Raw genomic sequence first — 21,491 nt, 5'->3', positions numbered from 1 at the left:
AGCAGTGGAATCAGCCGGCGCTCTGCTAGGTCTGCAGGGGAGTGGCAATATAGCCTCCAGACCAGCACTCCTGCACACATGGTTATAATTGTACATAGCGCTTTTGTTGTGGTCTTTGCAGAAATTTGATGCAAAAACTGCCGAAATTGTGCAATGTACAGGGTGGGCCATTTATATGGATACATATGCTGTAAAGATACGAGATGTGCAGCACCTGAAACCACGGATACCGGAAGCCTGTGCTAGCATTTCTCCTGCGGTGTTGCTATCAGTGTGCGAAGAGTGGGAGAAGAGGGTTGCATTGACAATCCAACACAATGGGCAGCACATTGAACACATTTTATAAGTGGTCAGAAACTTGTAAATAACTCATGAAAGAATAAAGTTACGTTAAAACCAAGCACACCATTGTTTTTCTTGTGAAATTCCCAATAAGTTTGATGTGTCACATGACCCTCTTCCTATTGAAAAAACAAAAGTTGGATTCAAAATGGCCGCCATGATCACCACCCATCTTGAAAGGTTTCCCTCCTCACATATACTAATGTGCCACAAACAGGAAGTTAATATCACCAACCAGTCACATTTTATTAAGGTGTATCCATATAAATGGCCCACCCTGTATAATAATCTCTACACATAAATGTGTGCAGGATGGGGAGGGGCACTGATAGATAGCCTCCCCTAAGGAAAGGTCGTCAGTGTATACAATATGTTCTGGAAAACTCCTTTAAGGGTCACCATGTTAGTGGTCACCCAGCTATGTCAGAAACTGGTATAGTTGGGAAACTCTGCTCTTCTTTGCTACAAAGCATTGAATGAGAGGGCCGAGCTCTTCTGGCCCAGGTAGGTTGTGGGAGAAAGTGGTGGTGCGCGCTCATATATTTTGTTTAGGTGCCCTTGTATTAACATTATAATTGCTCGTTGGCCATGGCTCTTTGCTAGTGCTTTAGTGTTGAGAATAAGTATACCTTTAACACAGTTGCAATTTCCAGATGCAGTTCATTGTGGAAGGGGCACACCGTCTTGAAGGCTTGCATGTTCTGGATCTGGTTGAGACACCTGTGCCAAACACATGACCCCCCCCCCCCAGTAGTGAGTAAGGTTAATCGAAGTTACGCCAGTGATGTGACGCATGTGGGTGTCTGTTACCTTAATCCTATCACAGAACAAAACTAATAACCCCCCCCCCCCTTATAAAATATGCCTTTTATTTCTACCGTTAAAAATATCATAATATTACTCAGCCTTAATTATAACATTCATATTATTCCACATGGGTTAAACAAATAGATTCAAATCACGATGTGGCTGGAGCATAACATCTGTCCAGACTTTCCTCACTCACGGTTATACCCAGTAGAATTCTGTTGCTACCAGTTGAAGAACAATAGACATGGATTTCATTTCCTCCATCAGGTTTTCAGGCTTTTTTGTAAGAGAAGTGGGATCCAGGGTAGAGTTGGATATTCTGTCCCTTGACTACCCCTGCCTACAAGCAGAGCACCCGCCCCGACAGGGGCGACCCCAGTTCTCGGTGGCTAAGCCCTCAATATCCCTTTGCTGACCCTGATGCTTGTACCCAACTCGGTTGAATCTTCAGAAAATAGTGTGATAAAAATGCATAAATATATAAATAGAGTCCCAACAAAAATTGTTTGCGTCCCGAAGCGTTTTTCCAGTGCCTAGGATACGCTGGTTATTCAGGGGACTCTGGATTAGACTAGGCTTTACAGACAATACTAGGTTGAGATCCACTGACCACCCAAAATAGGTTACGTTCTACAGGCAATGCTGAGTTAAGATCCACTGGCCACCTCAGATAGAGAATAGTGTGCACCATATCCCCCATCCCTAGAGATCCTTATCTATCCTACACTGCTCCTCCCCTTCTTGCTCCAGGTGTTAAGTATGCAGGCTATAAGGTGGATGTGTAACACCCCAGAGTGGTGTTACCACTCCTGCACTTTGTGCTACTGTCTTGAATGGGCTAACACAGTGTCATCTTATGTATTTTTGTCCAGGTCCTCGATAATGTGCATCTATATCATTGTTATGTAACTGTTATAAATGTAATTTACCTGGTTCACCAGCAGGTGGCAGCAAACACAGCAAAGCTATAGTTAGATAGAATGGAACTTACCATTCCATTCTATCCCCCCTCTGTCTCTGTAGGGAAGTGGGCCAGCCCTACTTCCTGTAGGAAGGGTGGGGAACAATTAGTTCCAGTTGCAGTTTACCCCCTGCAAGGGGAAGGGTGTGCAGGGGCACGTCTCTTCTGGACGTGCCCACGGCAGCCAGAGCACCCTCAGCTCTGCTGGCCATGAGCCAAAGCTTGAAGCCTCCGGAGCCAGGAGGAAAGTTCCCTGGCATAACCTAGAGAGACTACAGAGAAGAAGTGCTGCATACAGAAAAAGCTATATAGCCAGCCTGTCAGTACAGCAGAGTGAGAGAAAGATATAGCAGAGTTGAGTTTGCCTGCCAGTTTATTACTAAAGCCTGCAGGAACCAAGACAAAGCCTGAAACTATTTGAAGAAACGTTTATTCAAGTAAAGCTGCCATTGAACTTCATCTCAAGGTCTGGACTCAAGTTATTTCTTCGAATCCCTCAATTATTCCACTCTTTCATTGCTGTGGAGCCAAAGCCTGGGGTCCAGCGGTATCCAGGTAGGAGCACCGTGACACGCATAGAGATACATTTAGGCCGCACGACACCACTTGGCATTCCTACTACACCTGGGACGCGATAGAGAGGGCCCTGGGGGGGAGGCGGCCATTGCAGATGCATTCCACAGTGGAATGCACACCCATTGTTCTGTCCCAGCACTGGGAGATTCATTTCAGTATCATTACAGATCAATTCTACTTTCAGTTTGCTATTCATGTTATTAGCTAGCTAACAGCACCATCTAGCGGTGGTAAAAATGTATTACACTTGTGTTTCTTGTTAATTAAGATTATTGTATTGTTGGGAGGTGCTAAGCATTCTGCAAGGCATTCTGGGACATCAGCAGAGCTGTTCCATGCAGCTCTCCTTCTTAAACTCCACCATCTTTGTGCAAGTATATCTGGTGAGTGAGATCTACCTTGTCTCAGGGATATTGTGTTATGCAGTGATGTTTAGCTAGCTGTAGTATTACTCAGGGAACATGTTGTAGCTGTTAGATATCAGATATGTAATCCTATGTATAGACAGCCATTTTGGGACATGTGCTCAGAGTTAATGTAATGTTGTAGTACATGCTGGTCTATGCTTTCTGCTGTATATGCTATCCTATATGCCTTATACTTATACATGTCATTTGTATTTTTATAGTTTTCCAATCAATGGATCACACATCAATACTCCTGTCTTGCCAATAAACAAGTTGGGCTTCAGAGAACAGTCCTCTTATTTGGAAGACATGAATGGTTTATGCTGAATGTCGGACTGCACACTGTGTGAACGTGTATGAAGACAGAACACCCATCCATGAACACCCATCCATGCTGCCTCCAAACTTTCTCCCTCCAATCCTCCCTCTACCGGACCTTATGCCACAATCCGCACTCCCCTGTCTGTTACCTTAACATGAACTCCAGGCGGCAGATAACGGTGGTGTTCAGCACCGGGAAGTTGTCCCTCAGCTTCTTCAGCAGCAGGAGACAATATTCAGTGAAGAGGGTGAAGCTTTCCGCTAAGTTCTCCTCCTTAAATGATGGACACAGAATGATGAATGAATATTGTATTTACTTCATGGAGTTATAGCAAAAGAGATTGTTCAATGGGGAACAGAAATCCCTGATAGGACGATTGACAGAAACCTGGAGCCTCTTATCCACGATACGATTGCATCCAGATATGGAGCCATATGGAGTATTTCACAATCTACCTACAAAGCAATATATACAATGTTTATCCATCTAAGTCAGAAGGAAGGGCTGACAGCTACTGAAAGTATATAACCAGTGCTGCTGAGGGTGTATAGTCAGCACTACTGAGCAGGGGCATAAAACTACCATAGCGGCAGACCATGCGACTGCTATGGGACCCAGGGCAAGAGGGGGCACAGTCTTAGTTGGGATCATCCCCTCTTCTACTGGAGGTGAAAACTTGGTCAGGACTCCACCCACTAAAGGAACAACTTTTAGCAAATAAGGCAGTGGGAAAAATGGCCCAAGGATCATTGAAAAGGGTTTAGGCAGAAACCCTTCTGTCCTGTGTGGGGGATTTGGTTTAATCCTTGCTATGGGGCCCTTACTTCTCTATGTACGCCACTGCTACTGAAGGTGTATAGTCAGTGCTACTGAAGGTGTATAGTCACTGCTACTGAAGGTGTATAGCCACTGCTACTGAAGGTGTATAGTCACTGCTACTGAAGGTGTATAGTCACTGCTACTGAAGGTGTATAGTCAGTGCTACTGAAGGTGTATAGTCACTGCTACTGAAGGTGTATAGCCACTGCTACTGAAGGTGTATAGTCACTGCTACTGAAGGTGTATAGTCACTGCTACTGAAGGTGTATAGTCACTGCTACTGAAGGTGTATAGTCACTGCTACTGAAGGTGTATAGTCACTGCTACTGAAGGTGTATAGTCACTGCTACTGAAGGTGTATAGTCACTGCTACTGAAGGTGTATAGCCATTGCTACTGAAGGTGTATAGCCATTGCTACTGAAGGTGTATAGTCAGTGCTACTGAAGGTGTATAGTCAGAGCTACTGAAGGTGTATAGTCACTGCTACTGAAGGTGTATAGTCAGAGCTACTGAAGGTGTATAGTCAGTGCTACTGAAGGTGTATAGCCACTGCTACTGAAGGTGTATAGTCACTGCTACTGAAGGTGTATAGTCACTGCTACTGAAGGTGTATAGTCACTGCTACTGAAGGTGTATAGTCACTGCTACTGAAGGTGTATAGCCATTGCTACTGAAGGTGTATAGCCATTGCTACTGAAGGTGTATAGTCAGTGCTACTGAAGGTGTATAGTCAGAGCTACTGAAGGTGTATAGTCAGTGCTACTGAAGGTGTATAGTCACTGCTACTGAAGGTGTATAGTCAGAGCTACTGAAGGTGTATAGTCACTGCTACTGAAGGTGTATAGTCACTGCTACTGAAGGTGTATAGTCAGAGCTACTGAAGGTGTATAGTCAGTGCTACTGAAGGTGTATAGTCAGAGCTACTGAAGGTGTATAGTCACTGCTACTGAAGGTGTATAGTCAGAGCTACTGAAGGTGTATAGTCAGTGCTACTGAAGGTGTATAGTCAGAGCTACTGAAGGTGTATAGTCACTGCTACTGAAGGTGTATAGTCACTGCTACTGAAGGTGTATAGTCACTGCTACTGAAGGTGTATAGTCACTGCTACTGAAGGTGTATAGTCAGAGCTACTGAAGGTGTATAGTCAGTGCTACTGAAGGTGTATAGTCACTGCTACTGAAGGTGTATAGTCACTGCTACTGAAGGTGTATAGTCACTGCTACTGAAGGTGTATAGTCAGAGCTACTGAAGGTGTATAGTCACTGCTACTGAAGGTGTATAGTCACTGCTACTGAAGGTGTATAGTCACTGCTACTGAAGGTGTATAGTCACTGCTACTGAAGGTGTATAGTCACTGCTACTGAAGGTGTATAGTCACTGCTACTGAAGGTGTATAGCCAGCGCTGCTGAAGGTGTATAGTCAGTGCTACTGAAGGTGTATAGTCAGTGCTACTGAAGGTGTATAGTCAGAGCTACTGAAGGTGTATAGTCACTGCTACTGAAGGTGTATAGTCAGAGCTACTGAAGGTGTATAGTCAGAGCTACTGAAGGTATATAGCAGCACTACTGAAGGTGTATAGTCAGTGCTACTAAAGGTGTATAGCCACTGCTACTGAAGGTGTATAGTCACTGCTACTGAAGGTGTATAGTCAGTGCTACTGAAGGTGTATAGTCAGTGCTACTGAAGGTGTATAGTCAGAGCTACTGAAGGTGTATAGTCAGAGCTACTGAAGGTGTATAGTCAGAGCTACTGAAGGTGTATAGTCAGAGCTACTGAAGGTATATAGCAGCACTACTGAAGGTGTATAGTCAGTGCTACTAAAGGTGTATAGCCACTGCTACTGAAGGTGTATAGTCAGAGCTACTGAAGGTGTATAGTCAGAGCTACTGAAGGTATATAGTCAGAGCTACTGAAGGTGTATAGTCAGTGCTACTGAAGGTGTATAGTCAGAGCTACTGAAGGTGTATAGTCAGAGCTACTGAAGGTGTATAGTCAGAGCTACTGAAGGTGTATATAGCAGCGCTACTGAAGGTGTATATAGCAGCGCTACTGAAGGTGTATAGTCAGAGCTACTGAAGGTGTATAGTCAGAGCTACTGAAGGTATATAGTCAGAGCTACTGAAGGTGTATAGTCAGTGCTACTGAAGGTGTATAGTCAGAGCTACTGAAGGTGTATAGTCAGAGCTACTGAAGGTGTATAGTCAGAGCTACTGAAGGTGTATAGTCAGAGCTACTGAAAGGGTATAGTCAGACCTACTGAAGGTATATAGCAGCACTACTGAAGGTGTATAGTCAGTGCTACTAAAGGTGTATAGCCACTGCTACTGAAGGTGTATAGTCAGAGCTACTGAAGGTGTATAGTCAAAGCTACTGAAGGTGTATACAGGTCCTTCCCAAAAAATTATCATATTGTGATAAAGTTCATTATTTTCTGTAATGTACTGATAAACATTAGACTTTCATATATTTTAGATTCATTACACACCAACTGAAGTAGTTCAAGCCTTTTATTGTTTTAATATTGCTGATTTTGGCATACAGCTCATGAAAACCCAAAATTCCTATCTCAAAAAATTTGCATATCATGAAAATGTTCTCTAAACGAGCTATTAACCTAATCATCTGAATCAACTAATTAACTCTAAACACCTGCAAAAGATTCCTGAGGCTTTTAAAAACTCCCAGCCTGGTTCATTACTCAAAACCGCAATCATGGGTAAGACTGCCGACCTGACTGCTGTCCAGAAGGCCATCATTGACACCCTCAAGCAAGAGGGTAAGACACAGAAAGAAATTTCTGAACGAATAGGCTGTTCCCAGAGTGCTGTATCAAGGCACCTCAGTGGGAAGTCTGTGGGAAGGAAAAAGTGTGGCAGAAAACGCTGCACAACGAGAAGAGGTGACCGGACCCTGAGGAAGATTGTGGAGAAGGACCGATTCCAGACCTTGGGGGACCTGCGGAAGCAGTGGACTGAGTCTGGAGTAGAAACATCCAGAGCCACCGTGTACAGGCGTGTGCAGGAAATGGGCTACAGGTGCCGCATTCCCCAGGTCAAGCCACCTTTGAACCAGAAACAGCGGCAGAAGCGCCTGACCTGGGCTACAGAGAAGCAGCACTGGACTGTTGCATGTCATTCGGAAATCAAGGTGCCAGAGTCTGGAGGAAGACTGGGGAGAGGGAAATGCCAAAATGCCTGAAGTCCAGTGTCAAGTACCCACAGTCAGTGATGGTCTGGGGTGCCATGTCAGCTGCTGGTGTTGGTCCACTGTGTTTTATCAAGGGCAGGGTCAATGCAGCTAGCTATCAGGAGATTTTGGAGCACTTCATGCTTCCATCTGCTGAAAAGCTTTATGGAGATGAAGATTTCATTTTTCAGCACGACCTGGCACCTGCTCACAGCGCCAAAACCACTGGTAAATGGTTTACTGACCATGGTCTTACTGTGCTCAATTGGCCTGCCAACTCTCCTGACCTGAACCCCATAGAGAATCTGTGGGATATTGGGAAGAGAAAGTTGAGAGATGCAAGACCCAACACTGTGGATGAGCTTAAGGCCGCTATCGAAGCATCCTGGGCCTCCATAACACCTCAGCAGTGCCACAGGCTGATTGCCTCCATGCCCCGCCGCATTGAAGCAGTCATTTCTGCAAAAGGATTCCCGACCAAGTATTGAGTGCATAACTGAACATCATTATTTGAAGGTTGACTTTTTTTTGTATTAAAAACACTTTTCTTTTATTGGTCGGATGAAATATGCTAATTTTTTGAGATAGGAAATTTGTGTTTTCATGAGCTGTATGCCAAAATCATCAATATTAAAACAATAAAAGGCTTGAACTACTTCAGTTGGTGTGTAATGAATCTAAAATATATGAAAGTCTAATGTTTATCAGTACATTACAGAAAATAATGAACTTTATCACAATATGCTAATTTTTTTAGAAGGACCTGTATAGCAGCGCTACTGAAGGTGTATATAGCAGCGCTACTGAAGGTGTATAGTCAGAGCTACTGAAGGTGTATATAGCAGCGCTACTGAAGGTGTATAGTCAGAGTTACTGAAGGTGTATAGTCAGAGCTACTGAAGGTGTATAGTCAGAGCTACTGAAGGTATATAGCCAGCGCTGCTGAAGGTGTATAGCCAGCGCTGCTGAAGGTGTATATAGCAGCGCTACTGAAGGTGTATAGTCAGCACTGCTGAAGGTGTATAGTCAGAGTTACTGAAGGTATATAGTCAGTGCTACTGAATGTGTATAGTCAGAGCTACTGAAGGTGTATAGTCAGCGCTGCTGAAGGTGTATAGCCAGCGCTGCTGAAGGTGTATAGTCAGTGCTACTGAAGGTGTATATAGCAGCGCTACTGAAGGTGTATAGTCAGCGCTGCTGAAGGTGTATATAGCAGCACTACTGAAGGTGTATAGTCAGTGCTACTAAAGGTGTATAGCCACTGCTACTGAAGGTGTATAGTCAGTGCTACTGAAGGTGTATAGTCAGAGTTACTGAAGGTATATAGTCAGTGCTATTGAAGGTGTATATAGCCAGCGCTGCTGAAGGTGTATAGTCAGAGTTACTGAAGGTATATAGTCAGTGCTACTGAAGGTGTATAGCCAGCGCTACTGAAGGTGTATAGCCAGCTCTACTGAAGGTGTATAGCCAGTGCTAATGTAGGTGTATAGCCAGCGCTACTGTAGGTGTATAGCCAGTGCTACTGTAGGTGTATAGCCAGCGCTAATGAAGGTATATAGCAGCACTACTGTAGGTGTATAGCCAGTGCTACTGTAGGTGTATAGCCAGCGTTGCTGAAGGTATATAGTCAGTGCTACTGAAGGTGTATAGCCAGCTCTACTGAAGGTATATAGCCAGTGCTACTGAAGGTGTATAGCCAGGGCTAGTGAAGGTGTATAGCCAGGGCTTCTGAAGGTGTATAGCCAGTGCTACTGAAGGTGTATAGCCAGGGCTACTGAAGGTGTATAGCCAGCTCTACTGTAGGTATATAGCCAGCGCTACTGTAGGTGTATAGCCAGGGCTTCTAAAGGTGTATAGCCAGCGCTACTGAAGGTGTATAGCCAGGGCTACTGAAGGTGTATAGCCAGCTCTACTGTAGGTTTATAGCCAGCGCTACTGTAGGTGTATAGCCAGGGCTTCTGAAGGTGTATAGCCAGCGCTACTGAAGGTGTATAGCCAGCTCTACTGTAGGTATATAGCCAGCGCTACTGTAGGTGTATAGCCAGGGCTTCTGAAGGTATATAGCCAGCACTACTGAAGGTGTATAGCCAGCACTACTGTAGGTGTATAGCCAGCACTACTGTAGGTGTATAGCCAGCGCTACTGTAGGTGTATAGCCAGGGCTTCTGAAGGTATATAGCCAGCGCTACTGAAGGTGTATAGCCAGCACTACTGAAGGTGTATAGCCAGCGCTACTGTAGGTGTATAGCCAGGGCTTCTGAAGGTATATAGCCAGCGCTACTGAAGGTGTATAGCCAGCACTACTGAAGGTGTATAGCCAGGGCTACTGAAGGTGTATAGCCAGCACTACTGTAGGTGTATAGCCAGCACTACTGTAGGTGTATAGCCAGCGCTACTGAAGGTGTATAGCCAGTGCTACTGTAGGTGTATAGCCAGGGCTTATGAAGGTATATAGCCAGCGCTACTGAAGGTGTATAGCCAGCTCTACTGTAGGTGTATAGCCAGCTCTACTGAAGGTGTATAGCCAGCACTACTGAAGGTGTATAGCCAGCACTACTGAAGGTGTATAGCCAGCACTACTGTAGGTGTATAGCCAGCGCTACTGAAGGTGTATAGCCAGTGCTACTGTAGGTGTATAGCCACGGCTTCTGAAGGTATATAGCCAGCGCTACTGAAGGTATATAGCCAGCGCTACTGAAGGTGTATAGCCAGTGCTACTGTAGGTGTATAGCCAGCGTTACTGAAGGTATATAGTCAGTGCTACTGAAGGTGTATAGCCAGGGCTACTGAAGGTGTATAGCCAGGGCTTCTGAAGGTGTATAGCCAGTGCTACTGTAGGTGTATAGCCAGTGCTACTGAAGGTGTATAGCCAGGGCTACTGAAGGTGTATAGCCAGCTCTACTGTAGGTATATAGCCAGCGCTACTGTAGGTGTATAGCCAGGGCTTCTAAAGGTGTATAGCCAGCGCTACTGAAGGTGTATAGCCAGCTCTACTGTAGGTATATAGCCAGCGCTACTGTAGGTGTATAGCCAGGGCTTCTGAAGGTGTATAGCCAGCGCTACTGAAGGTGTATAGCCAGCTCTACTGTAGGTATATAGTCAGCGCTACTGTAGGTGTATAGCCAGGGCTTCTGAAGGTATATAGCCAGCACTACTGAAGGTGTATAGCCAGCACTACTGAAGGTGTATAGCCAGGGCTACTGAAGGTGTATAGCCAGCACTACTGTAGGTGTATAGCCAGCGCTACTGAAGGTGTATAGCCAGCGCTACTGAAGGTGTATAGCCAGCACTACTGAAGGTGTATAGCCAGTGCTACTGAAGGTGTATAGCCAGTGCTACTGTAGGTGTATAGCCAGGGCTTCTGAAGGTATATAGCCAGCTCTACTGAAGGTGTATAGCCAGCTCTACTGAAGGTGTATAGCCAGCACTACTGTAGGTTTATAGCCAGCACTACTGAAGGTGTATAGCCAGCACTACTGTAGGTGTATAGCCACGGCTTCTGAAGGTATATAGCCAGCGCTACTGAAGGTATATAGCCAGCGCTACTGAAGGTGTATAGCCAGTGCTACTGTAGGTGTATAGCCAGCGCTACTGAAGGTGTATAGCCAGCACTACTGTAGGTGTATAGCCAGCGCTACTGAAGGTGTATAGCCAGTGCTACTGTAGGTGTATAGCCACGGCTTCTGAAGGTATATAGCCAGCGCTACTGAAGGTATATAGCCAGCGCTACTGAAGGTGTATAGCCAGTGCTACTGTAGGTGTATATCCACGGCCTCTGAAGGTATATAGCCAGCGCTACTGAAGGTATATAGCCAGCGCTACTGAAGGTGTATAGCCAGCACTACTGAAGGTGTATAGCCAGTGCTACTGTAGGTGTAAAGCCAGGGCTTCTGAAGGTATATAGCAGCACTACTGAAGGTGTATAGCCAGTGCTACTGAAGGTGTATAGCCAGTTCTACTGAAGGTATATAGCTAGCTTAAGTCTGTTACTACTTTCCTGCTTTATAATATTTTCTGATCAAATTTATGTAATACATTTAATTACAGGTACAAGATGAAACAGCAAAACAGCTAAATTTTTGGTCCATGAAACCTAACTGAATTACAACACTGAATGTAGAAGCTTCTATTTTGATAATTAAATGTGCTGCTTTTCTCAAGGTTTTCCATCTCCTCTCTCAATGAGCCCTAATTACTAAAAAGGGGAAAATCTAAGAGTGATATAATAAAGTATAATCAATTCTGCCGCCTTTCCCGTTCAGACCACATTGTTCTTTTTCTGGCCAAATAGTTGAGAGAAGGAAGAAAAACAAACTACATCAAAGTAATATAGCCCTGGCAGGGGATAAATCGACATATTGAGATTCCAGTCATGCTCTGCATGACTGTGGACCAAATACGTGACGCTTCAGAAACATGTGTGATTTGGCTGTGAACTCCCCCCCCCCCTCCCCAAAAAAAAGACACAAATCAAATTTCTGCTGCTGGAGAACTTGTTGGTATTGCCGCTGGCCAATACTGCAGACATGATATCATAGACTGGCCAGCAGAAGCCTTAGATAAATGGCAGCTGAGCCCATTGATTTTGGCAGGGACGATCATCCATCTAATGTGTATGGGGGCTTCCCGACTCTTCCCCCACAGCAGGTGCTGGGGGATATTAGGATCAGGTCGTTGGATTTCAGCTGCCCGATCCTTTTGTTCTCGGGAGAGATCAACTGCTGCTAGGGGTGTTTGGCTTCTCCCCTTTCCCTATTTCTGTGCCCCATTATATCCATGTGAGAAGATCTCATTGGTGAAGGTGGTGATCCCAGACCATTACTAATTTCCAGAATAAAAAAGCTCTATAGAGTAGAAACCCCTTTGTCACTCCCCAGAGATATCTAATACTAAAAACCTGATAAAACCTACAAAGGAAAATTTTGTTACTACAGGTAAATGCAGAGGAACTTTAGTGTTGGGTGTATGTTGGAGACATATGTGAGAGGTATACAGATACCTTGTACGTTTCTTGTGGGATGGCTCTGTATGGAATAGTACAGTCGATGGTGCTATTCCATACAGCATGACAAGAAGGTGTATCGATGGACACCAGACAGACAGAACGAGGCCCTGTGGATACATCTGCTGTAGGCTACAGGAGCTTAACTGGTGCATTCACAAAGCAGGCACTGCCGTGTGACTAACCTCAAATGGCGACCATTCAGATGAATAGCCGCCCATGTGATGCAACAATGGCTCGAATACAACAGAACGGGAACCGCTCCGGCTGATGGAGGGGAGTCCATGATAATAGGGTCCATGTACAGGGGTGGTCTTCATAAGGCCACCCCTTTAAACTCTGTAGAGTCCTTTGTAACTGGAAGTTGGCTTTGGTCTGAGAACGTTACACATTAGTTGAGCGAAGTTCTTGAAAATTCGATTCGAAAAGCTCATTTCTTTGTAAGTAGTAGGTGCAATGATAGGGAACGGCGATTGCGCCGCTCCCCATTATTGTACCCCTTACATGCCACGTTAATTGCTGATGGCGGCATCTGACATTAGTATTAAAGTATAAAATATAAATAAATAAATGAAAGCATACTTACCTCATTCATTTGATCGGAAAGAGCCCGCCGCCACCATCTTGATTGAAGATCCAGCGCGAAAACTCTTGTGCGGAGCATGATGGCGTCAGCCGGTGTGGCGACATCATACGTCACAGTGCACTGGTTTTTGTGCAGGATCTTCATTTAAGATGGCGGTGGCCGGTTCTTCGTGCTCAAGCGGATGAGGTGAGTATGATTATTTTTTTACCTTTTTTCAGGGAAAATCGATTTGTTACCACGAAGCATGAGGAAATTTGGCTTTGCGGTAAATCAAATTTTCCCAGAAATTTGGATCGAAGTCTACTTCGAACACTTCGATTCGCTCAACACTTTCACACGTATCTATGCAGTATCGATAGTTATTTTGATAGATAGACATTATATAGATAAACTGGCTGAATAATACAAGTTCTCACCAATTCTCTAGTACATGAGGCAGGATCCCACAGTTCCTCGATGTTCTTAAGAAGTCCAAGCAGATAGCTGTAGTCCAGGGGGTGCACTTGGTGGTGTTTGCTGAATGCCTGCCATTTTCTTTTCCGGAGAAAGTAAGGTCAGTGCATTGCAGTAAAAGCTTGACAATCATTGGTTGCTATTGTGGACACTTGGACAAGAGAGGCGCTGTCTGACAAAGTAAGCCTACCGATCCTTATTTCAGACCCCCCATAAAAGAGCAATCCCGTTTGTCTCCTAATTATACAGTTATTTCCGCTTGCAACCTGATTCCAAGTAATTCTTCCCGTTACACCATTCTTCAGTCATAGTAACATCAGATATAAAAGGAAAGTAGTTTGAGGACTAATAATAAAATCCTGTATGGTGTCAGACGGTAAGAGCCCTTCAGGTTCACAGATCAATAAGTATCCAGCTTGCTCTTAAAGAGGATTAGATAAATGTGCCAGCGCTCTGCCCATAACGCCGCAGTCTGCGAATCAATGGTCTCTGACATTTTCTTTCACTGCCTTTAGATGTCATTCAATGACTTTCATAAAAGCTCCACACAAGATCTTTGGAACGGAGACAAGATATACTTAATAAATGTTCAAAGAAGGAATCTATGTGATCAGCAGCTGTCCTTAAATTACTGTGTACCTCAATGCCAATGTGTCACCCATAAATGGATTTTTCCAAACTTAGCTTTTACTTTGTAAAAAAAGCCATAGCGCCCCCTCCTGGTTTGTATGCCAGTACATTCAGTGTTATAACACCCCCCTGCCCCTCCTGGTTTGTATGCCAGTACATTCAGTGTCATAGCACCCCCCCGCCCCTCCTGGTTTGTATGCCAGTACATCCAGTCTCATAGAACCCACCCCGCCCTTCCTGGTTTGTATGCCAGTACATCCAGTCTGTATTTCATTCCTATATATCAGCTTCCACCAGTATACAGTACATTACTCCGTTCCGTTGTCCTATTCTTGCTAATTGACTAAATATATGCATGTAAAAAATAGGAGACAAATGGAAGGGAGTATGAGTGCAGGATCAGACCACACAGTGTTTGTTTGTAGTCTGTTACCATGGAGACACTTGATGCTGCAGACAAATTTGCAAAGTTGTATAACTGCTTTTACTAAATATAGTACCAAATTGGCTCAGTGAGGTTCCCTTCTCCCGACCCTCTTATTTTTTGGCCATTTAAATGAATGCCATGGTACCCACTAGTTCTGCTTTGACACGGGTCAGACAGGAGCCCTATATGAAGGGAATATATACAGCATTATTATATCATCACATGGTACTTACAGGATGGCCTGTTGTAGACTGGACAGGTCAGTCTGCATACTATGGTGTGACATTATGGTGTATGCATGCTTGCTCACTTCCCCCTTCCAGTTCCAAAATTCAACCTAAAACATAACGGCGACAGCAAATTACTGAATTACCAAAATATTAATGGGGTTGTCGCACTTCAGCAGATGGCATTTATCATGTAGAGAAAGTTAATACAAGGCACTTCCTAATGTATTGTGATTGTCCATATTGCCTCAGTTGCTGGCTGGATTAATTTTTCCATTGCATTATACACGGCTCGTTTCCATCCGGGACAGGGGCTGCGGCACATGTTTGCCTATGAACGTTCCCATGCTCTCGGCCTCCAGAGAGGCTGGCTCATTTTCCTATAGTGTGCAAGCTCGACCACCACTGCAAGATTCCAGGGTGGTCGTAACTCCTGGATACGAGCAGTGTATAATACGATAGAAAAATAAATCAATCCAGCAAAGGAGACAATATGGACAAGCACAATACATTAGGAAGTGCCTTGTTTTAAAGGGGTGGTCCCATGAAAAATATTCTACAGTTTTCAAACCAGCAGCTGGATCTGAACACTTTTGTATTTGCGTGTATTTAAAAAATGATTACAGCCACTGAGCTATTGGATGAGATCTATCTGTATAATAGCGCCACCTGCTGTTTGCTCTTTTTCTTATTTCTCTGTCCTGCTCACGGAGATGGAAGCCACCAGATGCAGCAAAAAAGACTTTGGCATGTATTGGATTTTGAATGATTAAATTTTTTCATTATTCATGGGATAACCCTTTTAACTTTGTCTACATAATAAATGGCATGTGCTGAAGTGAGACAACACCTTTTAGCCTATGGAAGCGCTTCTAGTGCAATATGGTTATGGTGTAATAGCTGGAAAATTGAATTTTTAATGCTCTACAACATGCACCTGAAGTGAGCTTCACATCCTAAGGGAGGCATTGTGATATCCCCTCTGAGCTCCATGGCTTAGAAATGTGTGGATCACTTTTCAATGTCTGCCTTTGCCAAACAAAATTCTAATATCTAATAGAGCGGGTAATACTTCCAGTGGACCTGGAGCTATTTGGATTCTGTTGGCTTCATGCAAAGTGCGTTTACATGGATACTGGATACATCACGTACGTATAAACATTTTTGAAATGTCCCCTCCAGAGCAATAGAATTTTAGCAAAGTAGGGGATGGGGTATTGCCCCAAGGGCGATGGGAAGGAGGCTCTTCTGCCCTTAGTGTTGAAATATGGCACCATTAATGGGAGTCCAGCTTGATCTGTATAAACCACAGCTTCAGTTAATATTGGGGTGTCTTTAAAGGAGGGGAACTTACCAGTTTTGTGAAACTTAAAAGGGTTTTCCTGACCTAGAGTATTTTATTTCATGTGCCAATTGGAGCTTATAATGAAACATGATACAATACCAATTTTGCCGCTGTTCCCTGCTGGAGAAATTCAAGCCCTAAAAAGCCAACTAACCCATTAGGTCCCCTTAGATAATCATATAACTACACCACCAAAGGCCCCAAGACTACGCGCCATATGCATTTTTGCCTTAGCCAGAATAAGGATATCATTATCCTGACGGAGCACCAAGTGAATGGCCTGTGTTGGTGACTATGCTAGAACATGAATTACAACTGCTCTGCTTTTCCATATTAACCCATAGTCCTAGACGAGGAAGGAACAATTCCAACAGACAACTAAAGTATGGGGAACAGGGGTGCAGGTATATAGGGGGGCAGTGGTAGCAGAACAGTCCAGGACAAGGAAACAATCCTGTGTGTATCTTCCTTTATACTGACATACGCATAAGAGAGTATAGCATGTAATACAGTAAACTAGAACTGCTTATGCGTTTCAGATGGAAACCATCCTTAATCATCTGAAACGCGTAAGCGGTTCTAGTTTACTTTATTACATGCTGTACTGTCTTTCGCATATGTCAGAATAATGGAGGAAACCCACAGGATTGTTTCGCTGTGCTGGAATGTCCTCTTACCATTTGGATGTTCCTCTGCCTCTCCGTGCACGTGGCATGCCCTGAGGTCTGAGTGGGTTTAGCTGGCTATGTTTTGTATACCTAGGCCCAGGGGCGTAGCTATAGGGGTTGCAGAGGTAGCAGTTGCTACTGGGCCCAGGAGCCTGAGGGGGCCCAAAGACCCTTGTGCTGCATAAGAAGACACCAGTATTATAGAAAGTGCATGCTGGTCAAGTTACACCTCTGGCTGGAGAAAAAGGGGTAAGGTCAAGAATTGGCATGGTGGGGGGTGCAGTTTCAATTTTTGCCTTGGACGGCACAAAGGTTTGTGCTTCCCTGGCCACAAAGCACTGAGGGAAGGGGGGGGGGGGGGGGGGCAAGCTGAACTCTTCCCCTAGGGCCCATGAGCTTTTAGCTACACCCCTGCCTAGGCCATGGTGACTGACCCCAAAAATACTCTGCTACATAAGAAGATGGCATTATTCTAAGTGTCAAATGGAGCAGTGCATTGATTGTATGATGAGAAAAGCCCTGCGGGCCTCCCTTCTCCCTGGTCTGACTGATGGTCTGACAGTGTTGAGTGAGACTCTCCGAGTGCTAAACGTCTACACAGAGTAGAAGTTAAAGAGCCAAAACACAAACTTGTATACATGGAGTGACTTTAAAATATTACTGTATATCCCGAGAACCATATATTTTTTTTATTATATAAGTATCTACTTATAGTTTCTTAATATGTGCTATTTTTCTAATGAGAGAGCGCAGAAGAAAGCATGACCACAAATGACAATCACTACTGCCTGGATGACAGGTTCAAACCAAAGGCATTGAATCATAAAACCGGTGTCTGTCGCTTTGCTCCAGAAACATCAGAACTGGAGAAAGATGGTGTCGATTAGGCGGATGTCTGCTCACCTTCGTCTGCTTGTGTTCATACTGTAGCAGCTGGGTTAGCAGCATTTCATGAATCACTGCGCCAGATGCCTTCTTGCTCAGCACCGTGTCCCTCTGAAACACATTTGTTAATTCGCATATTTCATACCCTGCTATTTGTTTTAATATTTGCCCAATTGAATTACAGCTGAGACCTGCTTCCTAGGAAGACATGAGGAGATCAGACATTTAACTCCTATATGAAACCACTTAGAGCATTATTCAAACCGCAGATGCGCGAGTCAAGCTCGGATAAGGAGCGGGAGCGTACGCGCTGGTACGGTAGCATCAATCATTCTTTCCTCGCTCTACCATGACAAGGGGCCATGGGTACTTGTACAAATATTTCATAATGACACGGATAAAGACAAATTAGTTCTGTTTTCTAATGAATGTTTATTCTAACATGCTTTTCAGGAACGCTTAAATGACAGCTTCACACCCGCTGCTGATATCTGTCATATTGTCAAGGCCTCTTTCGGTAAAATAACATTTCGAAATGTCGGGTTAGACTAATATGTGATCTGTATACACTAATGACATTTGTATAAATGGGGAATCTAGGCAAATGCAGTAGGTAATTGCCATCCCGCATTCATCATGGCTGACCGCCCCCCCCCCCCCCCCCCCCCAACATTATGCATGTTCAGCTTGGCCAAGCATGCATAATACATTCCTACCGAGCGAGGGGGTGTGCAGCTGCCACTTACCTCTTGGTGGAAACAACAGGATCAGGCATGAGTAAAAACATGCATAATATCATTTTCAGAGCATGGCACCACTGAAAAAGCAGGGCTCTGCCAACAGGAATCCAATGTATAGAGTTTAGGAAATGTTCAAATTTTAACCCCATGTAATACAATTTTAAGAATCAATATTCTGTGCTGATTAGTTTCATATGATATCTGTATAGGGGATGAAGCTCCAAAGTCCCAGCTTCCCTTCACAAAACCATCTTAGACATTGGTGGGATATCGCTACCAATGTCAGATAGGTGCGGGTCCCACCTCTGGGACCTGTACCTATCTCCAGGGACGGGACCCTTAAAGTGAGCAAAGAGCAGCGGGTCTTAGAGGTGAGACTCGCACCTGTCTGACTTTGATAGCATAGTCTAGTGATATGCCATCAACGTTTTAGATGACACAACCCCTTTAAATGATAAAATGTTGATGGCTTGTAGCCACCACTAGAGGGAGCTAAGGGCAATGTATAACTGGTATTCAGTAAGCGTCTATGCTCCCTCTGGTGGTTGTTCCATGCTGTCAACTCTATGACTATGCAGAGGATTTTGAATTCTGTATCAGAGACACTTATAAAAATATTAGATTAATCAGCACATAGGGGCACATTTATTAAGACCGGCCTTTTAGACACCAGTCCTAATAAAGCCCTAAGCTGGCGGTGGCGGTTATAACTTTGGCGCATCCAGTGACAGTTCTAAATGTAAGACAGCTTCTGAGCGGTCTTACATTTAGACCTTTTTCGATGCATAAAACAGGAGTAGAGAATGGTAAATGAGACGGGACTGACGGCCCATCCCCTTCCCCGTCCACACCACACCCACAATTTTAGACCTGGTGTAAGCGAGGAGAAGTCACAGATAGTGGCGCAATAAAACCTAATGAAGGAACCTGGTCGAGCACAAGAGGTAAAACTAGACTGTATAGGTTATGGGGCATTAGTGACTGGTGATCCAGGAGGCATCTATGGCAAGCCCTTTGGGGGGGGGGGGTCTCATTGACTTGCACTGTGGGGGACACCTGAGGTAAAAATATATAAGGGAGTCTGTGGGTGCCAACATTGGGCTAAGTTATGGTGGCATAACTTCCTGCTTTAGGTGTTGCCTCTGCATTACTTTCTATCAAGCAGGGATCAGGAAGAGTTGGGTAGAGGGCTTTTTAATTTTCAGAAATAAGAGGGAAAATGTTGGAGGGGCAACACACTTAAGTAAACATTTGAACTGAGCCCATAAATGTGATAAAATGCCCCTGACCCTGTGCATAGAGGACGGTGGCCAATCTGAGCTCTGGCTTTTCATTGCACGGTGGCCTCAGTGGTTTGTGTCCTAGGTGTAGACAGCGGTTTTACCTAAATCTGGTCCAACAGTATCATATCACAGCGGAGACGATGCTGCTAATGGCCAGCGATCATCTACAATACTGCACATGCTAGCTGATGTAGTACCGGTATAAAATGATTTATAATCCAACCTACCTTCTCCATGAGTTGGCAAAATAGGCAACAGTTGGTGGCAAGGTCTACAAGTTGCCCCAACAGGAATGAATTTTCATATTATTTTAATTGCACAGTGTGATTTTCCATGCGAAAGAAAATAAAAAGTAGAATGTTGTTCTAGAGCCACCGTTACAAGAAAAATACAGGAGTTGAACATGTTTAAAGGAGTCTAAATACCACTGCTGCCGTTCTTGTGTGATGTACTTTAAGCCTTGGGGACGTGCCATATGTTTGTCACGGCAATGTGGTGACATCTTTGTAGTGAAAGCGAGACCTGCTCTTTAGCTAAGGCTCTTTTAATAATGGCGGTCTACCGTCAACGTCTCTTTTTTACAAGCTTGGGAGGTTTAATTAAACAGACATGTAACCCCCTGAGATGAACACGAAGAACTGATGTTTACAATGAAGCCATTTTCTTGTCAATCCTGGTGGAAATTGCTGCACAGGAAAAGACAGATCCTTCTGTGATCAATCAGTCTTCCTGGCCTGATGATTAACATTTGTTATTCACATTTCCGCTTAAATGAATTTCTTGCAAACCTTGTCTATGCCAGGGAAACACAGAATAGGAGGTGACTCAATTCTGCTCCATCCTAATTTTCATGGGGGGTTTCATATAGGATGATGTAACACATTTCAAGATACAATTGGGAATGATTTTGTGGCCAATTTGACCAATTGAGGTGACTGCTTTCACATACGCCGTGTTCACACTTGCATCATGGTTTTCACTGATAACTGTAGTGCCATGATGCATAGCTAGATGTGTTGGACAATGGATACCATGCTGCCCCACCAGAGGCGGACTGGGAACTTAAAGTGGCCCTGGAATTTTTTTTAAGTGGCCTCAAGTTGTAGGATAGTCCAAATGACAGAAGACTGGGCAACACAAGTAGGCAGGGACAACAGATGTAGGCAGGGCCTGCAATACCGTCGTACCACCGCAGCAGAACCAAATACCACAGTGCAGCACTAAATACTGCCACCCCTACCACAGTAATCAACTGTATCACTGTTCTGAGGACGATGATACAGTTGAGTTAAAGAGGGTGCCTGCTGTTCAGATGCATAAGTACCTGATGCTCCAACACTAATTAATGCTAAGAGCATCAGATCGTTATGTACCCAGCCAGTGGCCATAAAGAGGGCTTGGGTGCCCCCCCAGTCATCAGTCCACTGGGAAATTTCCTTGTCTATGGCCAGTCCACCCCTTCGCCCCACTAACTTACAGCTGGAGTCCATTGGGTTCCACTTCATGCACCACTATTCTTCCCATCAAATCTGACTGAGCTGCAGATGGGGACTCTGGTTGCAGCTTCTGACTCCAGTGTGAACATAGTCTTACTGTTAGGTCTATAAACTGGGGTTCCAATCTACAGTATGTTGGCCTGGGTTTACTTGGACCCACCAGAGGGGTCACTCCTAATATAATATTTGTTGTTATCATTGTACACACAGAATAATATTAAAAAAAAGTCTATAGGTTATTTGTGAATCATCCCATAACAAAGACCTTAAATGTGGTTGTCTTCTGCTGAACTTTTGGGGTTCACAAGTGTCTCCTGAGGAACC

General features: G+C 44.4%; 1 protein-coding gene across 1 annotated transcript in view; it reads right to left on the bottom strand.

Annotated features, from left to right (window-relative positions):
- BAIAP3 (BAI1 associated protein 3) overlaps positions 1-21,491 on the bottom strand; it is a 164,128-nt gene that overhangs the window by 60,678 nt on the left and 81,959 nt on the right. Inside the window, exons 12-16 of the mRNA XM_044304069.1 lie at positions 17,667-17,759; positions 14,757-14,860; positions 13,430-13,547; positions 3,567-3,691; positions 972-1,062 (exon numbers count right to left, since the gene is read on the bottom strand). Coding sequence (XP_044160004.1) covers positions 972-1,062; positions 3,567-3,691; positions 13,430-13,547; positions 14,757-14,860; positions 17,667-17,759 — 531 coding nt within the window. The remainder of the gene's footprint in view (positions 1-971; positions 1,063-3,566; positions 3,692-13,429; positions 13,548-14,756; positions 14,861-17,666; positions 17,760-21,491) is intronic.

This window comes from Bufo gargarizans, chromosome 8 (assembly GCF_014858855.1).
Source record: "Bufo gargarizans isolate SCDJY-AF-19 chromosome 8, ASM1485885v1, whole genome shotgun sequence".
In the NCBI taxonomy this organism is placed as follows: Eukaryota; Metazoa; Chordata; class Amphibia; order Anura; family Bufonidae; genus Bufo; species Bufo gargarizans.
This window is presented reverse-complemented; position numbering and strand designations above follow the sequence as displayed.